We start from the raw sequence: 20,646 nt of genomic DNA, 5'->3' as shown, positions 1-20,646 counted from the left end.
AAAAACTCCTTTGTCCCACTCGCCATCAGACTGTACAACTCCTCTCTAGGGTTGAGGAGGGGTACTAGGATGACAAAAATAACAGTGCAATACTTTTTCATAACATGGTCACTACTGCTTAGTTTCTCTTGTTGTATTCTTAATTGTTATATTTTTATTCTTATTGTTGCTTTTTATTTTTATTCTTATTATAATATTTTGTATTTTATTTCCATTTGTACCCCCATTATTTACTTTTTACTTTTTAGATTCGATCTCAATTCTGTACACTGCTGCTGGAATTTAAATTTTCCTGAGGGAACTTTCCTGAAGGAATCTATAAAGTACTATTCATCTATCTATGTATCTATCAATCTATCTAAAGATGTCTTCTAGCATTGACGTCACATCTCTTCCAGCTGTAATGCCAGCTATGGTGCAGCTGGTGGCCATTGTGTAAGTGAGGCTTTCTAGTTGTGCATGGAGTCCATGGCAGTTTGTAACAAAGAGAGCCTTGATGAGCATAAATTACCTTCCCATTGTGTCTGCGGACAAAATGCACGTTTTGAAATCTCCGCTCTGCCCGAAACAATTCCAGACATAATGTTCCGCCATTTGTTTGTGATAGGAGGAGAAGATAGAGCCTTCAGAGAGCAGATCATGTGGGCATAAGTTGAGGAATTTTCACTAAACTACTGCTTTTATTGACTCTGCATAGAAATGTTTGGACCATTTTTTGTCATTCTGTAAAAACTGTGAAGTCTCCAAGCCACTACGATTTCTCTCACTTTTAACCATTATATTGGTGGTGGGTTTTTTTTTTTCAGCTCTTCCATGTTGCCTATGTCATCATAAAGTTTGCTAATTCGCCACGACCCGACCTGTGGGTGCTGGAGCGCTCTGTGGATAACGGCAAGACCTTCATCCCCTGGCAGTATTTTGCACGTAAGTTCTTACTTTAATGGTCCTGTGTCTTTAGTTGCCCTCAAACAAAACGTGCGGTTACTTTATCAGGTCAGCATCAAATAGCAACAAACATGTCATGCCTACACGTTCAACCTCAACTCCTTACCAATTGTACTACTGCCAGGTTTATTTGTCCCTTGGGATATTGTGCAACTCTGGTTTTAGATCTTCTATTTACAAATATGGCCTCCATTTAATGAAATCTTTGTTTATTTCTATTAGGGTTGTCCCGATACCAATATTTTGGTACCGGTCCTGGTACCAAAATGTATTTTGATACTTTTCGATACATTTCGATTATTTTCTAAATAAAGGGGACTACAAAAAATCTTAGGGTACATTAATCATCCATCCATCCATCCATTTTCTACCGCTTATTCCCTTTTTTGGGGTCGCGGGGGGTGCTGGCGCCTATCTCAGCTACAATCTTAGGGGTACATTAATCATATGTTTTTTATTGCAAGCTAAGAACAATTTTGTCCTTGAATAAAATAATGAACATACTCGACAACTTGTCTTTTATTAGTAAGTAAGCAAACAAAAGCTCCTAATTTATCTGCTGACATATGCAGTAGCATATTGTGTCATTTCTCATTCTATTATTTTGTCAAAATTATGAGGGACAAGCTGTAAAAAAATATTATTATTCCACTTGTTGATTTACTGTTAATATCTGCTTTCTTTCAACATGCTCTATCTACACTTCTGTTAAAATGTAATAATCACTTATTCTTCTGTTGTTTGGATGCTTTACATTAGTTTTGGATGACACCGCAAATTTAGGTACCGATCCGATACCAAGTAGTTCAGGATCATACATTGGTCATATTAAAAGTCCTCATGTGTCCAGGGACATATTTCCTGACTTTATAAACATAATATGAATTTTAAAAAAAGGGAAAAAGATTTTGTGACGATAAAAGATATCGATGTAATCATAATATTCCAGAAATTCCCAGAATTCCTAGATTTCCACAGCCCTATTTTCACCTCTTCCTGAAAAGTTTTCAGAGTCCACATTTTTCAACCGTTTTTGACCATTTCACTTTCAAAATGTTCCTCTTAGTCAGTCGGGACAACAAAGGCTCCTATTTTTTTTTCGTACACATTCCCGGTTTTCCCAAAATTCCAGGAATTCCGAGATACCCATTCTCAAATCAAACTGTTAGTGCGTTAATATTTTTCAACTAATTAAAAAAATTCCAACACCAACTGAGATAGGCACCAGCGTCCCCCGCGACCCCAAAGGGAATAAGCGGTAGCAGGGGCGCCGAAAAGGGGGGGTAAAGGAGACGGATTCTAGGGGCCCATGATGGAGGGGGGCCCAGAGATGCCCCTAATGATGATGAAATTATATGAAATTATGTGTTGGGGGCCCTGTAAAGATTCTTTTCATGGGGCCCAAAATCCCTAGCGGCGCCCCTGAGCGGTAGAAAATGGATGGATGGAACTTATTCATATAATTTCTGAAAATTGTGCTACATCAATATTTTCAAAAATTCCCGGTTTTCCCGAAATTCCTAAATTTCCAGGAATTTCCCATTCAAATGAATGGACGTATTCAGAGTTCTACAGTGCCCTAAATTCTCAAAATTTTGCGTCATTTTAAATTCAAATTCGGACCTTTCAACCACCCACGCACACTAATGTTCCACTATATTGAACGCAAAACAGGTTTTCCCTTTCCCCAAATTTCCTTTTTTCCCGGAATTTTCTCCTCATTGACAATGAATGGGCATTATACAATCTAATGCACAACCCATATTTCTCATCAGATTTTAACCGTTCCACCATCAACACACTTCAATCACCTTGAATAAAAAAACTACCATTTAATCAAACTAAATAAAAAAATATTCAGAGTGCACATTTTTAGACCGATTGGACCTTTTCACCTTCAAATCATTCCTCTTAGTTGGGACAGACAACAAAGGCTCCTAATTTTTTTGTACAAATTCCCGGTTTTCGCAAATTTCCAGGAATACCAAAATACCCATTCTCAATTCAAACCGTTACTGTCAACATTTTTCAACTGATTTCAAAAATTATCACCAACCCATTCATATAATTTCTGACAATTGTGAAATTATCAATATTTTATAAAATTCTTGTTTTTCCTGAAATTCCGAAATTTCCAGGAATTTCCCACACTTCAAGGCCCCAAATTCTCAAAATGTTGCACTATTTTTAAATCTGATTCCGACCTTTCAATCATCAACCCACATTACTCTTCTGATATATCAAACGCAAATTTCCCCAAATTTTCGTTTTTCCCAAAATGTTCTCCTCAATGACAATGAAAGGGCACAATACAATCTACTGCACAACCCACATTTCTCATCATATTTAAACTGTTCCACCATCCACACACTCCACTTAACTTAGACGATCAAACTACCATTTAATGAAACTAAATTAAAAAAATAATCCAGAAATTCCCAAAATTCCTAGATTTCCAAAGCCCTATTTTCACCGCTTCCTGAAAAGCTTTCAGAGTCCACATTTTTCAACCGTTTTTGACCACTTCCCCTTCAAAGCCTTCCTTTTAGTTGGGAAAACAACGGCTGCTATTTTTTTGGTACGAATTCCTGGTTTTCCCGAAATTCCAGGAAGTACCCATTCTTAAGACGAACTGTTACTACATCAACATTTTTCAACTGATTCCAAAAATTCCAACGCCAACCAATTCATATAATTTATGACGATTGTGCTAGTATCAATATTTAAAAACATTCCCGGTTTTCCTGAATTTCCCAAATTTCCAGGAATTTCCCATTCTACCAAGTCCTAAATTCTCAAAATTTTCACCATTTTTAAATCATATTCCGACCTTTCAACGATCCACCCACATTACGCTTCCAATATCCATCCATCCATTTCCATCCATCCATCCATTTCCTACCGCTTATTCCCTTTGGGGTGGCGGGGGGCGCTGGCGCCTTTCCCAGCTACAATCGGGCGGAAGGCGTTGTACACCCTGGACAAGTCACCACCTCATCACAGCGCTTCTGATATATCGAACGCAAATTTCCGGTTTTGCCAGAATTTTTCCTCATTGACAATGAATGGGCATTACACAATCTACTGCACAACCCACATTTCTCATCAGATTTAAACCATTCCACTCCTGCGTATTGGCGGCTCAGCGGCTCGCGCACATAGGGCGTTAACACGCAATGCCTTTTGGAATTGCAAATTCTAGTTATTATATATTATTATACTGATTATTAAATTAAGCAAACTAAGGCAGTTTATTTCTGTACAGATTCAAAGCACGAATGCATTGAAAGGTTCGGAAAGCAGCCCAACGCTCGAGTCGTGAACGACGACGATCAGCTTTGCACCACAGAATATTCTCGAATCGTCCCTCTGGAGAACGGAGAGGTAAATTCATTAAATGCCAACAAGCATGTTTACTAAATCAAACTTTCATGACTGCTAAGTGTCAACAAATAAAATCTTGTGACGTCCAGGTTGTGGTGTCCTTGATCAATGGTCGGCCAGGATCCGAAGACTTCACCCGCTCACCCGTGCTGCAGGACTTCACTAGGGCCACCAACGTGCGCCTACGCTTCCTCCGCACCAACACGCTGCTGGGTCACCTGATCAGCAAGGCCCAGAGAGACCCCACCGTCACACGCAGGGTGAGTGCAAAAAAAAAAAATCCCCCAGAACTGGAGCACTTTCATTCTATGGCGTTGTGTTGACAGTATCTTGCATCCGTGTGCATATAAAACCTGGATAGAGGTGTTTGGATGTTTTTTAAGTGCTTTACAGGCAGAATAGAGCGACTCCTTTGGGCTCCATTATTATCATACATTTTCTAACATGTATTTATAAGGACTGTTAATGATGCAAAAAATTACAAAACAACAGCATTTCGCCTTTAATAGTTCGCCAAGAGACAGCTCTTATCTCAAAACAATGTGGCCAGTGTATGTTTCTAATAGGAATTACAGTACATGCACTATTGTGTCGTGTCATGAAAAGTAACTTTTTTAAACTGCTATTCAAATAAATGTATCAGGATGGATCATTTCAGTTACTTTTAAATGAGTCCGTGTTGACAACTGTTTATCAGTTTGCCCACCGCCGTGAGTCACCCCATCATAAAACTTATCTCCACACTTAGTTCCCGATGCCAAGACTGACTCTGGTTTTGATGTTTTTGTGCGTTTCTGCTCAGTACTACTACAGCATCAAAGACATCAGCATTGGCGGACGCTGCGTGTGTCACGGCCACGCTCAGGTGTGCGGTGCCGGTCTCAACGCAGAAAACCCAAACAAGTAAGTCATCCTTCTACAGTTAGCTTTTTTTTTTTTTTTTGCACCACTCAACCTGAGCTTGTCAAATGTTAACTTCCAAATCCTGCCTGTTGATCCATTTCCTGCATATGTTCCGTCGTTTATTCATTAACAGAAGTTTTGCACAATGGAAACATTCAGCCGACCTGCTTGGCGACTCTTGTGAGCTCATGTGTTTGTCAATGAAGAAAGGCACAGGATTGTTACCTGCCGTGATAACCGACTGTAACATTGTAAACAAATGGTGTAATCCTTTGAAAGATGTGCTACAAAAGTGCTACTCTACTGAACCACAGTAGACCTCTGTGTCCTGTATAGAAGTCATTCATGGGTATAGGTCACACTTGTTTTGATTGTTAGATGTTAACAGAAGCCAAAAATTGAAAGTTTTACTTTTGTTTTGAGCTTAAATTTTGGAGACAGATGGCATTATCTGCATTTGAAGAATCATTCATGGTCAGCATACAGCAGCGTTATCTACCTCTATATGAACTTTAAAATGCCAATTGCGCTTCTCGGCTGTTTGAAAACTATCGTATTTTCCGGACCATAGGGCGACTGCCGATGTGCGCGTCTTGTCAGGTCTATTTTCATACAAAAGGCGCACTGGATTATTGGGCGCATTAAAGGAGTTGTGTTATTTATTTATTTTTTTCTAAATTGAAAATACTTCCTTGTGGTCTACATAACATGCAATAGTGGTTATTTGGTCAAAATGTTACATAGATTATATTTTACAGATCATCTTTAAGCCGCTTTCTGACAGTCGCTTCAGGATGCGCTGTTTTGTGGGCGGTCTTATTTACGAGGCTCACCTTCGGCAGCATCTTTTCTTCATCATCTTTGTTGTAGCCGTGCAGCGTGCAAGGACGGAAGTGGAACAATTGTCAAAAGATGGAGCTAACTGTTTTAATGACATTCAGACTTTACTTAAATTGATAACAGAGCAGCATCTCCTCATCCGTGGCTCACTAGTGCAACAACAACACCGGAAATGTGTGCCGTGAAAAATGTCTAACTGGAACTCTCTAAAAACTAAAGTTACTTGGGTGAATTATGTAAACTCACTACACCGCTATGTTTTAGCGCTTTCATTGCGAGTTTACTGACAGATATAAGTAAGAACTTTACACTACTTTATATTACAAATGGCAACAGCGGAGGGTAAATGTCCCATAACGAGAAGGTAGAGAAAAATAAGAAACTTATCGACTACGGGGTCGCCACGGACTACAGAGGCGGACTCGCGCAAATGTTAAGGACTTATGCAGATCCCAAATACAGATCAGCAGGTACCAGAAGGTAAGAAAAGTTGCTTTTAAATAATGTTGTTAAACAAAACCAGATAATATGTCTTAACTTATACACACACCACAATAATACTCGTATGTTGAAGCACAGTACAATCCATCAAGCGGTGTGGCTTCATAGCTTACCAAAGTAGTATTAAAACGTTTTGATAGATTTTTGAGCACCGTGTGTAATGTTTTATACTTTCAGTGGAACATACACAATTTTGGTGTTGTTTACTTGAGTCATAGTGTAGTCTACACGTATCTCTTATATCATATGACTATTTAGTCTGTGTCCTGTCTTCAGGCTTCAATGTGAGTGCCAACACAACACCTGTGGCGAGTCATGTGAACGCTGCTGTCCAGGCTTCAACCAGAAGAGATGGCACGCCGCGACTGTTGACAACCCAAATGAGTGTCAGCGTAAGTACACACGATACACTTAAGAACTGCTGTAGTTGATGCCCTCATATGGTATCACTCAGAGAGAGAGTAAGGAGAACATTCCACCTATTCCATGTTTGAGGAAGAGCGCACACTAATATCCACCAAGGCCTTCTATGCCACCTTACTAGTTTATAAACAAACCATCCAGTCAGCCAAACAGAGCCTTTGTAAGCTGCAACCTAATTGCACTGGACTGTTGACAAGGAGCTCGCTTCTTTAATGTGATCTTTGAGGAAAACTTTGAGAGACTTGTAATCAGATCAGTGCACAAGTGGAAATGCACTGCAACAACACAGACTACCATAAAATAATGATACACATTGCCTGAAAAAGGCATACTAGAAAAAAGAAAAAGTCACAGAATATTTAGAAAAAATTAAAGGAGCGAGTGAGGTGGAAGAAAATACCATTTCAGTATCCATATCAGGGGTGGCAAACTCATTTTTAATTGTGGACCACACATTTACGACTGCCGTCACAGGGCTGCTTGTAACTCCCAAATCATATAGAAATATAGGATAATTAACCATGGTCGTTAAATTATTGGCCCTTCATTTGATATGTACCATTATTAACCAACAAACTGCTTTGGAATCAAAAGTCAAGATGACCAGCAGGTAATAAAGTTCAGCTCCAAATAAAGTTGCATTAAAAAGATGCGTTGCATGCAGCACCATTTTTTTCTGTAAATATAAAAATACATTTCACAAGAAAAATTAAGTGGCTTCTCAAAGATAAAATCCACATAAAATGAATCTGTAGGTCAGATGTGGTTAAGTTTGACACCTGTGATCTATATTAGCATTTATTTATAATTTGTAGTAGTAGTATTTTATTTCGGACATGTTTAAAACAAAGCAAAGTAAATAATAAAAAGGAAACTATCAGATTGACATTACAGTGTATAATATTAAAAATAAGTACAATAGATATGTAATGGGGTTATCTATTATTTTTTACACATTTTAAAAATTTAAATAATTGTATTTGGCACGGATGGAATATTGCAAGAATAAAGTTACATTGTTAAGATTTTTTTTAATAGTAAAATTATGGGTTATTCTCATGAGACTTTATTATTGTGGTAAAAATAATTTTAACTACAGGAAATAAATAATTATGTTAAAAAAACTAATTGGATTCAATAAATTGTACTTTTACATAAGCTTTAAAAATTATGTTGTAAAAAAACCAATTAATAATAATAATAATGTACTGTATGTTGTGTGGAGGTTTCCTGTGTCTCGCCCGGCTTCTTCTGACCACAGTATCACACAGCTCAGGATACAGGTTTGACACAGTATTTAATACATCTTTTACTTTACACAATTGTCCGTCTGTTCAGCTTCTCAGGTTTGACACAGTCTTTAGTACATCTTTTACTTTACACAATTGTCCGTCTGTCCAGCTTTTCAGCTGTCCCTTGTTCGTCTCTGTGCGTCTGTCCTGCGTCCGCATGCCTCTCCCCCTTTCATGGTCTCCAGCGCTGCTAATAAAGGGAACAGGTGATTAGATCACTCGTTCCAGCTGAGGTATCCACTCACCTGTTGGCTGCTTCATGGCCGGCCCCTGCACACACCCCGCCCGCAGGGGACGCGCGGAACACGCCCCTCTCCACAGTTGTAGTATGTTTTTTTTCCATGATATGGATCCCTCTGGGTCTGAAATAAATTACTGTAATAATAGCAATATAATAATAATATTAATGTAAAGTAAACTGATTAAATCAATTAAATAAACAGGACTATTGCATATAAATACTCAATAAGTATTCCAACAGCCACGTGTTTATGTTCCAAAAATTTAATTTAATACATTATTTTTACAAATATTAAATTGTGAAAAGGATATATACAGTAAGTGTTTAAGATACATGCAATGTGTATATTTAATGGGGGGGTTAAAAGTCTAATTGAAAAGGGTACGGGCTTCAAAACACCTTCAGGCTCTGTCAAAATAATCATTAATAGGACACAAAGAGAAAAATGCATATTATTAGGATTTTATAGTTTCTAGTAAAACTTAACAAGCAGTCTCGTCCCATATGAATTTTCCGCAGAGTTCAAGTGAATCTTGCTGAGCCTATATATTAATAATGTGTGTGCGTGTTTGTGTGTGGTGGGGGTTTTTCCTTCTCAGCCTGCCAGTGTTTGTCCCATGCCACTGACTGTTATTACGATCCAGAGGTGGAAGCGAGGAGAGCAAGTTTAGACATCTTCGGCAGATACAGCGGAGGAGGAGTGTGTATTAACTGCCAGGTATGAAGCAGGCTTGTCAAGTCTAAACTGAGTCCTGTGTATGTGTGTTAAGTTTGGAAGGAGGTCAACAAGAGTGTATAAGACAATCTGACCTCAGCTGATCCCACCTGCTATGCTCAGGCCTGGAACTGACTTTTCATGACAATAATCTCCAAGTTTATTTTGTCCCATGCTGCCTATTATGGGACATGTGTGCACACCAATATGTACGCTGCATCAAACTGACAGCTTTTTGTAACATTTTTGCTACCTTTTTAAGCTACATGACCTGCAATTCTACATTGCAATAATTACCATGAAAATTATATTGTTTCCCGTCAATGAGTTAACACTCTTTGTGTTTTTTTGTAGCACCACACTGCCGGAGTTAATTGTGAGCGATGTGCTGAAGGCTTATTCAGACCATATGGGGTGCCCGCCGAGTCTCACACTGGATGCATACGTGAGTCATGTTTCACAATAACACCGCAAAGCCTTCCAGTCACTCATGAACAGTGTAAAATCGGGCAGAACAAATGAGAGGACAGGTGGCGATGACGACCGTAGTGAGGGAGATGATTGGATAAAAGAACAATAGGACCAAAGCTTTGCTGATGATACACAGCAGGTGTGTGTGTGGAAGGGGATAAAACCGGACAATGTTGCTAAACTTTCCTTCTCATTCGCTTTGTGTACAATAAAATGAATATTGATTGCCTGCAACATGAAAGAATACAGTAATTACACTATTTGTTTGCTTTACTGAGCCCTTTTACTTTATATAGCACGGTGGAACAGGGGTTAGTAGTGCATGTGCCTCACAATACAAAGGTCCTGAGTTCAATTCCAGGCTCGGAATCTTTCTGTGTGGCGTTTGCATGTTCTCCTCGTGACTGCGTGGGTTTCTTCCGGATACTCCAGCTTTTTCCCACCTCCAAAGACATGCACCTGGGGATAGGTTGATTGGCAACATTAAATTGGTCCTAATGTGTGAACGTGAGTGTTAATGTTGTCTGTCTATCTGTGTTGGCCCGGCGATGGGTGGCGACTTGTCCAGGGTGTTCCCCGCCTTCCGCCCGAATGCAGCTGAGATAAGCTCCGGCACCCCCCCGCGACCCCGAAAGGGACAAGCGGTAGAAATGGATGGATGGATGTGGAATAGCATACAAAATAATAGTAAATTTAAAAATTAATGTGTAATATTAATTAATTAAATTACATTTTGAATATGTTTATTTTATTTATATTTTTATTACATGGTTCATATAAAATACACATTTTCCTATCCGTAGATGTACATCTTTTTTATTTGCTTTTATGTTTGTATTTTAATTTTGCCCCAGGTTCTTGGAATTTTTGTTTGTTTTTTTCTTTTCAAATTTGTATTCTTTTTTTGATTATCATAATTTAAAAAATAAAAATAATATGAAAAAAAGCATTTATTTTTCATATTATGTTTTATTTATTATTGTACGTATTTAATTTATTTATGTTTTAATTTTTCTTTATTTTTATTGTATTGTATTTCTATTTTTTTAAATAAAAAAACACAATTCAAAATGCTAATCACTATTTAAAATTGCAAGTTTTTGGTTCTTGTATTTTTGTTATTTATGTTCTCTCTTTTTGTGCGTTGCCAGCCTGCAGATGTGACCAGCGCACTACTGCCGGCTGCGAAATGGGTTCAGGAAGGTGCCTCTGCAAAGTGCAGTACGCAGGCAACGACTGTGGGCGCTGCGCTGAAGGACACTATTACTACCCGCAGTGCATTCGTAAGTGAATGAATGTAAATGTGACCTCTCATGTGACCTGTAGCTGAAAGTGTGATGCATTACAAACACTCACCTTTAATGTTCACTTTTCTTTTGCCTTGAGGCAACAGAGCAGACACAGTTAAAGACTGTATTTAGTTTAAAATCATGTCCAGTCATGTCTGAGCACAATTTAAACACAGACAAGTAACGTTTTACTCTATCGCCATACAGTCTCAAATGCGGAAAGATAAGCTCTGAGTATTCTTTTTATGAAGGAGGGGGTTTCCTAAATTTTGAGTATCTTGCTTTTTTTAAACTCACACAATAATTTATGCAGCTTTGCAGCTACTGTATGTACACTTAATAATGTAATTGCTCCAATTAATGATTTATTCAATTCTAGTCTCCTACACTCTAAAAAGGCTGGGTTGAAAACTACCCAATTTGGGTGTTTTTCTACCCAGCTGCAGGGAAACCGTTGGACCAAATGTAATTGTTTCAATAGTTAGAATCTTGCTGGGTTAATTTTGTTGTACAATGACAATAAATATACATTCTATTCTTATTTAACCCAGAAAGATGGGTTATGCATTCAACCCAAATGCTGTGTCATTTGAACTGCAATGCTGGATTAATTCTACCACGTAAATTAAATTGGTAATACATTCAATCCAGATGTTGGGTCATTTTAACTGCAATGCTGGGTTAAATCTACCACATGAATTTGTTATATATTCAACCCACATGCTGGCTCATTTGAACTGCAATTCTGGGTTAAATCGACCACATGAGTTGGTTATATATTTAACCCACATGCTGGGTAATTTTAACTGCAATGCTGGGTTAATTCTACAACGAGTAATTGGTTATATATTCAACCCAAATGCTGGATCAATTTAACTGCAATGCTGGGTTAATAAATTTGTTATATATTCAACCCAAATGCTGGGTAATATATATTGCAATGCTGGATTACCTCTACCAAATAAATAGGTTGTTTTTACGTTTTTGTAGCCCAAAAGTAATGTTGATTCATGACACTTTCAGGCAGAGGTCGGTATTGCAAATTGTAGTTTTTTAAGCTTATCGCCATCTTACTTGTAGTCCAAACCTCATAATGAGTTATAATCCCTTCGGGAAGAAGTAAAAACTTCTAATCGAATTTTTTAAACTATCCACCAACTTTTTCTGCAGACTAAATTCACTTCATTGCATATACATAATCTTTGATTATTGTTTTTTGAAAAATTATAGGACAATGTTATGATTTATTCTGAACTGCTGTCACAAACAGTCACAATTTAAAGTAATGTCCATTTAGCATGGTTGGCACTGAGAAAGATGGTGAACTATTTCATTACTTTGACTCAATGTTATTGTGTGGAACTCACCCAAGGACTTACATGTTCCACACATCATCCTCACTCATAGTTTCAACTTTTGGTTCTCCTCACAGGTGTATTTAGCATTGTTTGTCCTTAAAACTGAGTTTGATTGCAATTAAATGTTCCAAACAAGCAAGTTATATATTTGTAGCAATGAAATAACAACAAATTATTCCCCTTAATTAATCAAATATACAAAATGTAGCTGCTATGCTGTCTGGGAATAAGACTCACCCAATGGAAGTCAAGCTTGACCCCAATAGAAGGACGTAGTATTGCCAGTTGTAGTTTTTTGGTGCTGTCGGCCATCTTTTTTGTAGTCAGGATGTCAAGAAGTTTTGCCACCTCTACTGGCAGAAGTTGGGTGCTTGCAAACTACAAGTTTGCAATACCAACCACTGCCTGTAGGAGTCCTAAATCAGTATGACGAATGGACTACAACTCATATGGTGGTTGTCTTGAGAGTACTACAAATCAAAATGGCGTATGGATACGTTATACACCTACTTCCGGTTTTAATTCTGGTTTAGGCCACGCCCACTTTTTGTGACACTCCCCTGAACAAGTGGTGCATTTAGGCCGAAATGATGGAGCTGGTGTAGGATAACTAGCGTTATACAAACACTGATATTTCTCGCACATATGTGAAAGGTAACTCCTGAAATTATTGGGATCATTGGCCACCGCTGCTGCTCACTGTTCACCACCTCCCAGGGGATGAGGGTGATGGGTCAAATGCAGAGGATAATCTCACCACACCGAGTGTGTGTGACAATCATAAAAAAAGGGGAAAAAAAGAAATAACCCATAAATAAATACCCAGTATTTTTTTGTGTGTATAGTCGCTTGGTCAGAAAAACTTTATCACTATTACAACATTTCTGTTGTTGTTATGTTGTGCACTACACTTGCTTATACGTGTGTTCAAAGAGAGTTATATTTTCTTTTCAGCTTTCTCATGCACGCCAAACCATTATCAAAATTATAAAAATGAGCTGTTATAGGGCTAATGAGTTACAGAATTACAGAAATAGCCTCTCTTCATATTATCCTGCTTCCAATTAATGGCCCATCTTTTTTGCTTTGTTTAATAAACATATTAATGAGGCATATAGTGATATTCGTATATGTGATACAGTACAGTAGTACCTGAACTTATGAGCTTCATTGGTTTTGTGACAGAGCTCTTAACTCAAAACAGTTGTATCTCAAATCAATGTCTCTCCTTGAAATCAATTGAAATAATTTTGATAAGTACTCGCCCCGCCCAAAAAAAGCATAATTTTTAACATGTAACACACATTTAAAAAAGAACAACACACTTCTAGATACTTTTTAATTCAATGAATATCATCCACATTTTCATCCAAGCATTGTCCTTCACACTTACTTCCCTCCTATGCTTGGAAAACTATGATGATCCGTTGCCCGGATCATGTTTTGTTTTAGTTTAAGACTCTTTAGTTCTTTTAGTTGTGTTTCTTGGTTGCCATAGGTGCTGATTATTTTCACCTGCATCTGATTAGTGTTCAGGACACTCATCTGCTCCCGGGCATTAATCAGAGAGCTATTTATTCCTGCCTCTCGCCACACTCGGTCTGGCTGTTTTGTTTGCTCCTGCAACAAGTTACGTTAGTACTCCTTTGAGTCCTGTTTCTATGTTAGCTATCCAGTGCTAGTTTTCTCCCTTAGCTTTCCGTGCAATCGGCACGCTTTTCTTGTGTTTGTTTGTATTTTTCCTGCATTTTTGTATTATGGACTGATTTATGGAAAATAAATCATTGTCCCACCTGCACGCTGCCTCCAGAGTTCCGTCTGCATCTTGGGGAAATGATCCACGCACAAACATGTGACCCTGACATATCAGGAATCAAAGTTATGCCCATATTTAGCTATTAGCTAATGCTAACGAGTAAGACAAAATGTTTTTCTCGGATCTTACTTGGTTCGCTATGTCATTTGCGACGTCAAGTAATGGTGTTATGCTTTTAAGTCAAAATTTTTGCCTGAATTTTAAAGCATAATAATTAGCCGACAGACTGCTCTTGTCTCAAAACTTTACCCTTAAGTTGAGGTACTACTGACTGTAGGACTAAATACTGCCCATAGCAGTGTTTTTGTTTAATGCTGGATTAGCAAATACTTTTTTTCAAATTCCAGGCTACTTACATTATGTCATTTTTTCTTTACTTTGCGTTAATTTTTTGTAAATAGGCTATCCAGCATACCAGACAACCACAAAAACCCCTGCAGGACCTATTGCAGGTAAGTTTAGTCCAAAAACAACTGTTATAGATACCTACCCTACCAGGTCCTGGTAACCTACTTCTACTATTAATGATAATGTCAAATGTAATCCATTTCTTAATTTTGTTTTCTTCTAGTACCTACCGGCTGCCCTGTGGGTTACTTTGGCTCCGTCAGCTGTCAGCGTGAGTGTGACAAGGCCTGATATTTTACTTGTAAAAACTGATCTGAGAGTTATGGTCAACGAAAACGGAAAGTGCAAAGTGCAACTGAAAAAGGGCGTCATCATCACTAGTCCAAGGTCAACTGTGTCACTGATTCATCATAGATGTTTTTCTTCTGTGTATGTGTGTGTGTGTGTGTGTGTGTGTGTGTGTGTGTAGAGTGTGTGTGTGACTACAGAGGCACGGAACGCGAGGTGTGTGACGCTTTGGGGCGCTGCCTTTGTCGTCATTCTGTGGAGGGTCAGCGATGTGACCGCTGTCACCCAGGTTACCATTCTTTCCCAAACTGCCACGGTGAGAGATATGGCACCCTCTCAAAATACTTTGGAAGACATGTTAGAGTACAATTTGTTTAGACATTTGGCTTTATGGAGGAAATGTTTGTCAACCAATCTTGCTCAGACTCGTGCTCATTAGTTCCCTTAAAATGTGTACCAAATTGTGTAGTGATACGGGTAAATACCATAAAGCTACGGTGGGGTTTTGTTGAGCTCATTGCGCTGTGAGAAATTTACAGTCAGTCTGATCTCCGTCCAAGAGTCTTGTATTAATTTATGACTATCAGCTCATGTATTTCCTTTTAACACACATAATGTTTATAGTAGTCATAAACAGGGACGGAACGTGTCAATATAAATCAATCTCCAATTATGGAGTATGATATTAGGTGGATTGTTTATCAGTTGCCACAGCGCTGTCTAGTTTTAATTGCAGCTCATATATAAATGTTTGTACTCATATCCAGCATGTCTTTGCGATGGCTCTGGTGTGGCTGAGAATGTCTGCAGTCCGAGCGGGCAGTGTATTTGCCACGCCAATTATGGAGGCCAAGGGTGTGACCACTGCGCACCAGATTACTACGGCTACCCGGAATGTGCTGGTGAGTAGTACTGTATAACCTGTATGCATACACCCACACATCGTATTACCTTTAAGGGATCATCTTTTCTTGAATAGCGGCTAATATACCACAGGTAAAAGAGGCTATTGGGATGTGAACTCTATTGCTATTTGCTAATCAACCTACTGAGACACAGAAACTGTAGGCTTGCACAATGTAAATTATATTTTGCCTGACGATAGAGCAGATCTGGTCACATGCGGCCAGTTATGATTTTCATTCCGGCCCGCCGAACGTTCTACTACATTTTTTTAGACCTTTAACATCAAAACTGTAGCCACCATTATGATGTGCAGTGCGGCTTTTAAATTACCGTAAGTCTGGGTGATATATATCGATACACTCGATATATCGCGGGTTTGTCTCTGTGCGATATAGAAAATGACTATATCGTGATACTTGAGTACACATTCTCACGCAGTTGCTTTAAGTTGCGGGCATTACACTGCATGCGTTTCCCATTCTTTCTTGTCTCTCCTTCTCACAGAGACATAAAACAAGCGCACCTTCTTTCACACGTCTCGTGTGCAAAGTCACACGCTCCGCGGAGCAGACAGGTAGCAACATGGTAACGTTAGTTGTGACGCTAACGAAGTGGTGCGAGTGGTAATACGAGAGAAAGAAGGTGCGAATCTGAAAAACAGGACTGGGTCCATCGTCTGGTGGTGATTTGTCTTCAAGCGGGGATATGTTGAACAAGTATGCGGAAAAAGCGTTGCTACAAAAAGTAGCAACACTGCTAATGTAGCATCATTTGAAAAGTCACCCGCTAGAGAATGAGGAGTGCTTGAAACTGTGCATGTTAACATCTTTGTTCGGTGCCACACCAACAAAATGCTGGAGCAACTATTTCCACATCAACACAATATGAAGCAAATAGTCAACAACAGATAGAAATAACGTCCGCAGGAATCTACCACATAGCAAAGGACATATTTGATTTCCTATTATGCAGCTCATTTTTATTTGACACATCATGCACAAAAGTGCACTTTATTTGTTTTAAACTATTGTAGTTGTGTTCTGTACAAAAAGTTCACTTTAATTCAGTGTTGTTTTGATAAGTCATCTTTGTGACATCATTCACAAAAGTGCACTTATAGCTTGTTTTAAAATGTGTCTTACAATTTTGCACTTTCTGTTTTGGAAAAAACATGAATGTTTTTGCCACTGTTTAGTAAATACAGTTTTGGTAAATTAACTTAGTTGTGATTTCCCTCTCTGCATGAAAGTTTACAATGAGCATATATTAATGCAGTATGAACAAGAATGTTTTAATGTAGACACATAGAATACTCATACTGCTGTTATTATATGCATCAAGTGTTAATTAAAGGCTAAGGCAAAATATCGAGATATATGTCATGTATCGTGAAATGGCCTAAAAATATTGAGATATTAATAAAAGGCCATATTGGCCAGCCCTATCTTGAACTATAGAAGTATGTCAATGGTTAAAATCTGCGCTTTTGAGTGGTATAGGAGTTATTACGGCAATGTACGTCACACCTGTGTGTGTCCGGGACCCTTTGGGACTGTGTGACAAGGGGTGCCACTTTCGTGACCTCTGTGGTGCTTTTTTTTTTTTTTTTTTTTTTGTGGACTTCTGGATCTGCCTCCCGGGAGCCTTTTGGCCATGGAGACCAGCTGCTGGGTGTCTGCCACACCGGAGTCGGTTTGGAGGGACTGGCGGAGATGCGGGTGAGGGGACAGGACTGCAGAGTTTGGAGGGATTGGAGGAGATGCGGATGAGGGGACCGGACTGCAGAGTTTGGAGGGACTGGAGGAGGTGCGGATGAGGGGACAGGGCTGCGGAGCTAGCACTGAGCGCTGGGACGGAGAGGCTTCGCGGTGTCTTGGCTGGGTGAGCAGGTGTCGGACACCTCAGTCACCTTGGACGTATCCTCGCTCATCCATGCGGACTGGACACAGGCCGAAAATGGAGTCGGCTGTCTTGGTTGCTTTGTTGGGTCTGCTTCTGTCTCTGGCCATGCTCCCTCCACCCCAGCGGACGATGGCGTGGAACACCCCAGAGGCCACCACAGTGGATATGTTTCTTTTACTTTTTATTCATAGCTAGTATGTAGAAGTGTCTGGTTGTATCTGCTGCTTTAATGTCTTTAATGTCCTCTGTGTTCTTTGATGTTTGATGTTTCCCTCTTACACACATGTAAGAGGGATGTGTACTATGGCTATGAGTTGTTGTTTTTTCCCTTGGCCTCAGTCTGCACCTCCTCTCCAGGGCCCAGGCTAAGACCGATTTTTTAAATTTTGTTTTAATCTTCTATTCCCCCTCCTTGTTTACCTGTATTTCATCTTTTTTGTAAGGGGCGCTGGTAGCCGGCAGACCCGTCAGCGATCCTGTTCTGTCTCCCTGTAATGTTTGTCAAAATTTGAATGGGATTGTGCTGAAAATTTTAATTTTCCTGAAGGAACTCTCCTGACGGAATAAATAAAGTACTATCTAATCTAATCTAATCAGCTCAGAAGAGGAACAAAGCAGAGTGGGCGTGGTTTGTTTTCAGGGTAGCTGGCCCGAAATGTGTGTCAGAAACAGATACGGAAACATATTTTTACATGATAATATATTGTCAGTGTTTATTACACTTTGCATTCATATTTTGCTGTTTGTTACAGTTTTGTTGTGTTTTGCTTGATTGTAAAAGATACACAACTATCAAGGAGCTGGTCTGAGAAGTAAAAGAGGAGCGAGGACAGAGTGGTCTGTCATAACTTTTTTAGTACTCTATCGGACATTGTGACTTTTGGTATTAGTGTTCCTCAAAAAGGGACCTAAACACACATACTGTATAGCTGATTTTTACCGCTAAATGTGTATTTATAATTTATACACACATACACCTTGGCACCCCAGACACATTTTTTTCTCTCAATGTGGCCCCCGAGTCAAAATATTTGATAGAGCTTTTAATACTATCGTTATATCGTTTTAATACTATCAGTATATTGTGACAATTTTGATGACACAGAGTTAGTAGCCAACATGGCGCCCTGTAGTCACGTGAGGGACTTTTGACCAATCTTTTAGGAGATCCTCTGGCCATACTCTCTCTGATTAGTCAAAAGCCCCTGACGTGACTACAGGGTGCTATGGTTGCTACTCATTTTGAAACCGAGTTGGCCATACTCTCTCTCTACACGGTTCTGCGCCATGGGAGGATATGATAACCCCAAGCTAGAGCTCTTGAATGTAAACATAGGTTGGTGGATTGATACACATATCGACAGTAACGATACCAAGAATAGTATTAATATATGGTCGATACTGCAGTGGTTACATCCATATTGTTTTAATCCCAAAATTTTATTGTTGTTTTAATTATTGTTTATAAACTCAAAAAATACATCCCTGGACATATTATGGCTTTATGTGCAGAAATCAAATGATTTGAATTTGAGCCAATAGTACAAAATGATTTAAATATGTATTTGGTATTGTTACACCGCCACCCTGTGTTTTAGTCTGATTATGATTGTGATCAAAAATGTAATCTACAAATAATCTTGAAAATTTGAAGTATCAGCATTGGTATGAGCTTCAAGCACACCTGCGAAATGAAAACCATTTCAGGTGACAACCTCTTGAACCTCATCGAGAGAATGCCAAGAGTGTGCAAAACAGTAAAGCGAAGGGTGGCTATTTTGAAAAAACTAGAATATAAAACATTTTTTCAGTTATTTCACCTTATATTGTTAAGTACATAACTCCTCATGTGTTCATTCATAGTCTTGATGCCTTCAGTGACAATCTACAATGTAAATAGTCATTAAAATAAAGAAAACCCATTGAATGAAAAGATGTGTCCAAACTTTTGACCTGTACTGTATATCCAATTTTTTTTACCATATCATCTATCCCTACCCTGGCAACAGTTGTCTGTAGATAAATTTAATTTAGGACCCCTGGTACTGTGTATACAATAGTGTATATAACAGCCCTTAAACAGTATATAACAGCCGTTAAACAGGAGTATCTTGAGTTGATGCAATAAAAGGTGCCTAGCAGCCCCTCAAGCCAAGAGTGAATGGAAACAACAGTTGTACTCGTGTGTAAGATAACCTTGAATCTCTATAATATTGATTTAGAGCAGGGGTCAGCAACCTTTACCACTCAAAGAGCCATTTTGACCCGTTTCACAAAATAAAGAAAACAATGGGAGCCACAAAACTCTTTTGAAATTTAAAATTAAATAACACAGCGTACAAAGTTTTTTTTTTTTGCTTTGTGCTATGTATAAACCAGGGGTCTCAGACACGCGGCCTGCACCTTTTATATAAAATTTTATTATTAGTGCAACCCGCAAGTTTTAATTGAATGCCGCTTGACAACATCAAAATTGCCAACCATCCCAATTTATCCGGGAGACTCCCAAATTTCAGGGCAACTGTTCTCTCGAATGTCTGCTGATTTTCACCCAAACAACAATAATAAGTGGGTTCTGTGATGACAGTGCGCTTAACACCCTCTACAATTGTAACACACAGCTTGTCAGCCCATTTACATATTATATGTGGCTTCTGCAGGCACACGTAAGTGACTAATAGGCATATTTGTTCATTAGCCATACAGGTCACACTGAGGGTGGCCGAATAAACAACTTTATCACTCTTACTAATATGCGCCACACTGTGAACCCACACCAAACAAGAATGACAAACACATTTCGGGATAACATCTGCACCGTAATACAACATAAACACAACAGAACAAATACCCAGAATCTCATGCATCCCTAACTTTTCCGGGCTACATTATACACCCCGCCCCCCCCAACACTGCCCACCTCAACTGACGCACAGAGGGGACGGGGGACGGGGGGGGGGGGGGGGGGGGGGTTGGTGATAGCTGGGTGTATAATGTAGCCCAGAAGAGTAGGGATGCATGGGA

General features: G+C 39.0%; 1 protein-coding gene across 4 annotated transcripts in view; it reads left to right on the top strand.

Annotated features, from left to right (window-relative positions):
• The window catches only part of LOC133568414 (laminin subunit alpha-3-like), a 183,812-nt gene that overhangs the window by 57,776 nt on the left and 105,390 nt on the right, over positions 1-20,646 (top strand). For all 4 annotated transcript variants that reach the window (XM_061920318.1, XM_061920317.1, XM_061920319.1 and 1 more), the window contains 12 exons: positions 807-924; positions 4,211-4,329; positions 4,419-4,589; positions 5,132-5,232; positions 6,850-6,965; positions 9,129-9,247; positions 9,599-9,689; positions 10,867-10,998; positions 14,580-14,630; positions 14,750-14,797; positions 14,996-15,130; positions 15,582-15,716. In XM_061920318.1, coding sequence (XP_061776302.1) covers positions 807-924; positions 4,211-4,329; positions 4,419-4,589; positions 5,132-5,232; positions 6,850-6,965; positions 9,129-9,247; positions 9,599-9,689; positions 10,867-10,998; positions 14,580-14,630; positions 14,750-14,797; positions 14,996-15,130; positions 15,582-15,716 — 1,336 coding nt within the window. The remainder of the gene's footprint in view (positions 1-806; positions 925-4,210; positions 4,330-4,418; positions 4,590-5,131; positions 5,233-6,849; positions 6,966-9,128; positions 9,248-9,598; positions 9,690-10,866; positions 10,999-14,579; positions 14,631-14,749; positions 14,798-14,995; positions 15,131-15,581; positions 15,717-20,646) is intronic.

Source organism: Nerophis ophidion, linkage group LG14, assembly GCF_033978795.1.
Source record: "Nerophis ophidion isolate RoL-2023_Sa linkage group LG14, RoL_Noph_v1.0, whole genome shotgun sequence".
Lineage (NCBI taxonomy): Eukaryota > Metazoa > Chordata > Actinopteri > Syngnathiformes > Syngnathidae > Nerophis > Nerophis ophidion.
The sequence above is the reverse complement of the archived record's forward strand: the minus strand, read 5'-3'. Positions and strand labels throughout refer to the sequence as shown.